This window comes from Nelumbo lutea, chromosome 2 (assembly GCF_056320005.1).
Source record: "Nelumbo lutea isolate HS-2025 chromosome 2, American lotus-T2T, whole genome shotgun sequence".
Lineage (NCBI taxonomy): Eukaryota > Viridiplantae > Streptophyta > Magnoliopsida > Proteales > Nelumbonaceae > Nelumbo > Nelumbo lutea.
Genome location: NC_142685.1, coordinates 4,505,711 through 4,514,163, shown reverse-complemented (window position 1 = coordinate 4,514,163; position 8,453 = coordinate 4,505,711). Strand labels below are relative to the sequence as shown.

Below are 8,453 nucleotides of genomic sequence, written 5' to 3'. Positions count from 1 at the left end.
AATATAATTTATTTGGTGTAGCGAAGTTGTTATCAGTGGATGGATGTATGGGGACGGGATCCGAGATAATATTCAATAAATTAAAATATTTGTATTCTTATACAGGATGAATGATGTGCCACATCATCATCAGGAAATAAAAATTCTATCTCCGTTGCATGGCAACAATCTATATGGTATATTATTAACTGCAGAATTCTGAAATTACAGTCCGCATGATCTACTATAAGTCTCCTTATCCTGTCCGTGAATTTAACATCAATCCACGGTTTGAATTCATCCACTTGTACAAGCACGGGACCTACTTGTGATCGTCCTTGGATCCTGCCCGCAAAAAACTCCACAGTAACACACTTTTAGTCTAAACAGGGGACCTACCAGTACCAGCGTACAAGTCCAAAATTGCCCTTCATTAGACTTTTTTACGCAAGTGTTAAATAAGAGTCCGAATCTCCTGCCCATACCAACTATGCCCACGTTCGCAGTTACACAGAGAATATCTCACCTATGCAAGGGGAGGTGTTCCCAAATCAGGGGATTCGGATCTCCTGCTCACGAGAGCAATGCCCATGTATATACACAAAGCACTATCCCTCGTGAATTGGGAACATCTCCCCCTGCATAATATTATGCAGAAGATGAGATGTTCTCCATGTGTGGTTGCGATAAACATGGGCAGGAGATCCGGACTCCAATCAGGGGGTAGTGTGTCATGGATAGACGTAATAGCAGGAAGTTGCATTTTATTTAATGATTCCAAATCTCCTATCCACACAAACTCTGCCCATGTTTATCGTAGTCACACATAGAGAACATCTCAACCTCTGCGTAGTATTATGCAGGGGGAGATGTTTCCAATTCACGATGGGTAGTGTGTTGTGGGTAGACGTGGGTAGGAGATCCAGAGTCGTTAAATAAAACATAGATTCCTACTATTTCGTCTTAATCTATATGTTAAAATAATGAAATACAAACTTTTTTTCTTTTTTTTTGAATTTTTTTAATTCATGTTACTTTCGAAACTATCAATTATAAATTCTACTTTTCCCAAAAAAATCTTCCTAAAATCTCTCTCTCTCTCTCTCTCTCTCTCTCTCTCTCTCCTGTTACAATAACTTAAATAATTTAACATCCTAACATTTATCCTAAACAACCTCTTCGACTATCCCCAACTTTCTCGTAAGTTATCTCTAATTTAGTAGAGAGTCTCTCCTAAAATATCTCTAATTCTTATTTATCTTCTCTCCCACATTTTATCTACATCTATCTAAAGAAAGTTTGAATTAAAAATTTTAAGAATTATTTAAATATTCTAACAAAATTATATAATAACTTAAAAATATTTATTAAAAAGATAAAAAAGTAACTATAATTGATATAATAATATTCATATTATTACTAATACAAACAGTATAAATTATGATTTTCTGGACTATTCACTATAAATTTTAAATAATTATTGGAGATTAAACTATTGTTCATATGCTGGTTCGTTTTAGTTGTAGGTTGTTTGGCCAACCAAATCTACCTAATCAGGTTGGGGGTTGGTCACTCAGGTTATATCAGTTTGGGTCAATTTTTGGTTTGATTGGTCGGTTCAAAAGGTTTAAACTTAAAAAAATTAAATTTATGATATAAACTATTTTAACCTAAGAAATATTGGAATTTTCCACTTTTCTGGATCAATTTTTCTTTGGCCATTTGTAAACTAATTAACAGGGATCCCATGGGGCAGGAATCAGGGTCCATGTGGGGCAGTGAATGCTCTTCTTATCCCCGTCAACCGGGATGAAAATTTCTCCATCTCTATCCCCGCAGGGGGAAAATCCTTTTCATCCCCACCCCATTCAGGGCAAATCCCCACAGGGGTTAGGGAAATGGAGAAAATTGCCACCCCTAAACCTTATTTTAAATAGAAAAAAAAAGATTTACACACCTTGATACATAATATAAATAAGCCTTTTTTTGAAAAAAGCCTATATTAAAGTTAAAACTTAAAAAAATTAATAATAATATTAGGTGGTCTAGCCGTCTTGATGAGCCGCAAGATCCCTTCACATCCGAGAAACAGGTGGGTTCATGTAGAGAAGGTCCCTACTGTATTCAATTTTGGAACCGTTTAATATAGCAGGTTCCAAGAGCTCTCCGGATTAGTTGAGGTAAAAAAAAAATTGTTAAGACAATATCCCTTTCTTTTGGCTACTGTTATGTAAAAAAGATTGAAACTTTGAACGACTTATGTTTGTCTGGATGACCATCATCATGGTTTGCTTCGAGCAGGGTTTAGCTTGTGAGGCCCATGAATTTGTTATTGGCGTGTAAACTCATCATGATTCTACAGTCCGCTGAACAGTTAACATTCAGCTAATCCAAATTCGTTTACTTCAGTGGTTGGGTCTGAACAACAAAATCCAACACCACATTATATCCTGTTGCTTCAAACAAATGATCGGGAGTACTCTAAATATTTAAGCCTTGCAACATTTTAGAGAAAAGATTTCAGTTAAAAAAGGCATAAAAAAGATGACATTTTCTTCAAAAGTGACTCAGAGAACCCGAGAGACTCGGTGTTATTTGAAACAGTTAGAAAATGTTCAATCTAAAAAAAATGTTAAGGGACAATAAAAAAGATGCATACATGGCGCTATCCTGGCGGAAATGCCTTGCAGTGGAAATCGGAAATCTACGTACTTTTCCTTAACAAATTTTGATAAATTTCCCTACCTTTTTCTTCAAACCAAACATAGCCTAAAGTTCGCAGGTAATGTGAGCTCTATTTGTACAGCTTCGCCACTCTATATTAATGTGGCGTTCCCAAAAATGTGCCAACTGATCACGTGCACGGTCGTAGGCAGATAATCGAAGCAATGAACTCGATGTGCTTGGATTCTGGATTTAGTGGTCATGAAGCTAACAATGTGGCGGGACCACACTTGGATTGTCAATTTTAACCTATAGACGACAAAAAAAGAAAAATAACGAACCAATACAACTCAAGAGCAGAAACAGAACTGCAAGCCGGAAAAGGAAAGGTAAATTTGTCACTTCGAAAATTACAGGATTTGGCTCCGAAAATATATATATAGCGTGTTGCAGAATCTACAAAGCAATTAACCTCTTACTACTACGGTAAGAGTGACCGGACACAACCAGAATCTGGTCCGAGTTTTACAACACTCCCTCTTACTGCACCTTACAATGTTACAGTGGAAGGATGAACCCATGAGGACTGCTGGAACCCTTGGATTTTCACTTTCTACTTCCAGCCTTCAAACCGAAACACTGTATAATGTATAATCTATTTATTTATTTTGGGTAAGAATTCATCCTTTTTAATTTTAACAATAAAAAGTGAGCACACAAATTTAACTGATCCATAACATGGAATATCATCATCCTTGTTATCAGCAACATCCAAAAAAGCCCTTGTCCCAGGCCCAAACCAGTTGTTCTTTTGAGACTACGAAAAAAAAAAAAAAGTGGAGTAAAAAGGGCACTTTCCAAACACGTGCAAATAATAGTGGTCGGTCTTCAAGATATTTGCTGCTCCCCTGGCTATGTATAGCTATTTAAACACGCGCGCACCATGCACCATGTAATTAAGACTGTGATTGCGCATGTTCAGGCTTGTGTGTGAACTCATAATCAAGATGAACAAAGGCACGCTCAATCTCAGGAAGGAGCTCAAGCTTCTCCTGCAAGGACTCCCCGATATCATGTGCCTCCCGCAAAGGCATATCCGATGGCAAGACAATATCAACCTCAACAAAGTAATGTGAGCCAAAGGTGTAAGCCCGTACGGTGTCTATGTGCCTTACAGCCTTGTGATGGTTCCAACAAAGATACGTCACCTTCTGTAGAAAGTCTGGTGCTGCCGACCTTCCTACTAGGGAGTTCACATTTTCCAGCACTGTCATGGACCATGTGCGGATGGTATACAGAGCCAGCTGCAGTACATTGAAAATCATATTCATAAATTTACAATAGAAAAAGATGAAACAGTCAAAGACATCTCTCTCTGTGTCTCTGCTCTAATATATGGCATTATGTATAAGGATCTAGACCACAGCAAACGGGACCCACCTATCTTGTGAGACAACTCTAATAACGATGTGATGATCAGATAAGGGCGTTTTCATGGGAATAGCTGTTGATAGTGTGAGTCCCCACGTGTTCACCCCCTCATTGACTAGAGTATTTAAAAATTCTACAATTTTTACTGTCTAGATTCTTGAACCAAAAAATGATTAACGCATTGGGGGTCATACACTTGCTCCCATCTGATCAACATTCTAATATAAATGCCAACATCTGGTTGCAGAAAGGAAGAGTAATAATGATGGTCCCAGAAAAGGTTATCTTGTAAATAGCTACTATAATCCAATATAGTCAATTTCTTGTACAAGGAGATATGAATGCCACCAGCTATCAGTGAATGTATGCGCTGTAGGTCTGTGTTGATCATGCACTCATGTTGTGTAATGCCGTATGTATGATGGTATGGTGATTGATCTCAATGCTAATAGTTGTAAGGACATCCAATCATGAGTTATCCACTTATCCCATCCTAATACAATAAGAATACATGCAAAAAGAGAAAAAGTTGTATCACTTACAATAATAGCTCCAATAGGATCCATCCAGTCATCAATATAATTGGCCAGAAGAGCAGCAATGAGTCCAATGACATTTGTGATGACATCAAAAAAGTGATCCTGAGCATAAGCTTTGACAATCTCATTGGTGAAAGAACGACAGTAGAAAACCAGGAAGAGCTTCACCAACGTTACAGAGAGCATAATACCAACCACCCATTGTTCCTGCTCCTTGGTCAAGTTGAACTCACTCTCCTGAAGTAAGGTTGAGAAGAATATATGTTTTATAAATTAACCATACTATCATGATGGCTCTCAGGCCTCAGTAATCAAATCATAATTCCTCAAAAAAAATATTGGTTTGCTTGGGCTTGAGAAAGAACACTGCCACTTACATCAGATAAAAGTGTGCGCAACGACTCCAATATTATCTGCAGACCAAGTGTAGCCATAACAGAGGCAAAAACAAGAATTCCCTGCACGTTATATTGTGGAGCAGGAACTAAGTATCCAACTCAAGCAGTTTTATTACTAAAAATAGAAATAACAGAGTTAAAACTTTGTAATGTTTCATATTCCCATTAAAATTGCCAATCCAAGCATCAAGCATGTCCAGGTATCAGATTCAACAACTTGGTAAAATGACTTGGGGCATCATTCTGTATCCCTAGCAACGCCTATAGTTAGCACTCAGACAATATGGTGTTCCAGGTGGGAGCAGGAAATGAAGTAGGGATGCTTGTGATAACATTGAACTAAAGAAGATAAATTATAAAAGAAAAAAAGAAGAAAAGGAAGTCAGAACACAAATAGAATGGACTCAAAATGTGTGTGTGTGTGTGTGTGTGAGAGAGAGAGAGAGAGAGAGAGAGAGAGAGAGAGAGAGGAGTAAAGGGATAAGAAATATAGGTGTGAAACAGTGAAAAATGCAGTAATTCAAAACATAGTAGTAACCATATTCACAAGGCCCAACAGAAAATTGACTGAAATATTTTCCCTGAAATAGCCAATTAGAAAGAAACAGTATTAACCAAAACATCATACTCCTGCATCAGCTGCACCTAGATAATACAATTTTGGAGGCTTGAAGAGAAACAAAATGTATGTTGGAGGTAGAATGGAAAAAGACCATATAACAAATTTCTATGAAAATCCATGACTTCTCAAGCAATGGGAGTTTTTTTTCGTTATCACATGATCACTTCCTATTCCTATTCCCGATAAACCATGCACAAAACATGGGAGTTTTTTTTTTTTTTTTTGTTTTTGTAGACATGTATTCTTTGAGTAATTATCCCCATCACCTAAGATGAATGTGTCCAAATCACTCCACCCTTTTTGTAATCATAGTAAACCACAAACACCAAAAAGGCCAAGAATTAGAAAGCATAATCTACACCTTCCAATGACAAAGCAAAAAATAGAAAAGGTTAAACCCTATAAAACATCATCCTTAATCCTTCTTAATGTAAGACAAATAAATAAATATTTGAAGCAATGAGCATTTTATGTGCAAGCACAAATGATAGCAGAAGGGACTGACCAATGGCTGCATCCGCTTCTTTCCAATGGGGTATTGATATGGGTTTGGTGTCTGCATAGAGAATGCTGTAAACCACAGAATAAAACCTGATAAAAGGTCAAGGAGTGAATCTAGTGTGGATGCTATAATCGCCAATGAACCACTCCTAATGGATGCGAAAACTTTAGCACCAAAAAGAATCATGTTTGCAATATTTGAAAGTCTGATGGCAAGTGTCTCACTTCTAGCCATCCTGTCCCGTTCTTCCTGAAACCAGCACAAGGATTATTTCAGTTCAAGACATTTCCATCTAGATAAAGCTTAGAAATGCTCTGATCCTGATTTTAGAGAATAGAGTAACCAATTGCAGGGGTATATACACCTTTGACATTCCAGGAAGAAAACCACGCTCTGCTAAGGCATCCATTTCATTGAATCCCTCTAACATCTCTATCTGTTGTTGGTAATACTCAGCCACAACATCTTCTGGACCTGGAACCATCAAGCAAATCAATTGAGTTCATATTTATGCAATATCTTACCACGCCATATCACCAATTATTAGGACAGTAATATTATAGATTGATTGCATCTATTTTAACCCAGTTCTAGAGCTGTCCAAATTCTTTCAAAAATATATGCTAGAATTTACATAAATAAATATAAGAACAAGCCAAAATACAGGGGGCTCTTATTTCATTGATTTGCTTCCGCAAGCACTCAAGGATTCGACCTCTAAAGAGGTTAGCAAAGTTCTGATCTCAAAGTGAGCAATCAGTTAGGGAAAACCACTTGAAAACTAACAAAGAAGTTTAAAAGGATAAAAGCAGTTTTATGCAGACATTAAAAGCTACAAGGTACAAGTGAAATTTAGAGGATAAATCCATCATTCCGTGGTTGAACTTACAACTCAACCTTTTGGATAGACTTGGAAATCAGCAGAAGGCTACTTAAAGGCTCCAAGAGAAGATATTTCGGAATCAAGAACATCCTCAATCTAAACAAGTGGATTTTTTGCAGGAGATTCAGGAATCAGGACCATCAAAGCAGTCCTTGGAGGAAATGTTTTTCCTATCTCTGCACACACTATTTTTCCACCTAACCAAATAAAAGCACAGCTCAAATGAATCTTAGAAGAAGATAATTGTTGCAAGACGCTACTGACAGATTAAACTAATTCAACACCTAACTTACATGTTGTTTTTATGTTGACTATTACGGCAACAAACTTAACTCGTACAAAGCCTCTTCTTTCTTCTATGAGATAAGTATCAAGAATAAAGAATTGAGTCGGAACCGCGACTAAAATAAGACCGGCATGAATTAGTGAAGGGAAAAGAAAAAGAGAGCAGAAAAAGGCCAAACGCATCAAAACATGCCAAATGAAGGAAATCGGTGACAAAAGGCAAGAGTCAACTGATAATATTTCCATTTAAAAATCAGAGGGAAATGGACGAATAATTAGAAGACGTCTATAGACAATACATGAATATATAAAATAATAGAATTAAAAAGAAATGACCTCGAACACCAAGGCAGTCTTGAAGGGCACGCGGCGGCTTTTCTTTGTGGTCGGAGAGCTGAAAGCCATCGAAGTTTAAACGCCAGGACTTCTCTTCGCTTCCAGATTCCGGCAAGAGCCGCTCCTCCGATCCATCGGGATCACCAGAGTGAGTCGTCGGGCTCATCATTTTCCGCTGAGAGGAACTGACCAAACCCTAGAAAGCTGGAAGGAATATGAGATATCTTGTACGAGAGAACGAGCGAGCGAATGTATAGTTGTAGGATTCCAAGTTTATATCAGAATCGAGTAAAAAAAAACAAAAAAACAAGGAAAACTTCAAGTGCTTACTGAAAGTGCTCATTGTGTGTGCCTACCTGACTCGATTCTGTTCTTTTTGTAGAAATGTCAAACGTTTTGAGAAACTGATCAACTCAATAGGGTGATGTCCCATTCGCGGGAGAAGGTACGTGTATGGTGGTGATTTGGGCAACACGTAACAGATTCCGGATCTGCTGAAAATTATTGTGTTTGCGTATAAACCAAATCCTGAGTTCGGAATCCGGATCACAAGTAAAACGACTAAACGAGCCGATCCGTAGTTCCGTACAACGGATTTGGTGTTGTAGTAGCAAATGTTGCACACAATTGTTTCCAGCCAACTGCCCACCCATAACTTTTTCTATTTAACATATCTGCTAGGAGCCTAAGAAGACGAGGAATATGTATTTGTGTACATTACTTTTCTTCTAAAATTTTCGAAGTAGCACTAGCAGATCCTCTCTCTTTTATATGGAAGTGTAAATGCCTGATGGAATATGGACCCAATCCGGTT

The 8,453-nt window shown here is 37.6% G+C and overlaps 1 protein-coding gene across 4 annotated transcripts; it reads right to left on the bottom strand.

Annotated features, from left to right (window-relative positions):
* Positions 1-3,287: 3,287 nt before the first annotated feature.
* On the bottom strand, positions 3,288-8,028 carry LOC148868189 (metal tolerance protein 11). Of its 4 annotated transcripts, none has more exons than XM_088970790.1 (7): positions 7,312-7,908; positions 7,033-7,215; positions 6,500-6,609; positions 6,139-6,384; positions 4,991-5,071; positions 4,617-4,850; positions 3,288-3,947 (listed from the first exon to the last, which is right to left on the bottom strand). In XM_088970790.1, the coding sequence occupies exons 3-7, from the start codon at positions 6,563-6,565 to the stop codon at positions 3,600-3,602; spliced, it is 975 nt and encodes a 324-aa protein (XP_088826916.1). In that variant the 5' UTR covers positions 6,566-6,609; positions 7,033-7,215; positions 7,312-7,908; the 3' UTR covers positions 3,288-3,599. The 4 variants fall into 4 exon arrangements, with proteins under 4 accessions (XP_088826916.1, XP_088826917.1, XP_088826915.1 ...); XM_088970791.1 differs by having other exon boundaries at positions 7,025-7,215; positions 7,312-7,467; XM_088970789.1 differs by lacking the exon at positions 7,033-7,215 and having other exon boundaries at positions 7,640-8,028.
* Between the last annotated feature and the right edge of the window lie 425 nt (positions 8,029-8,453).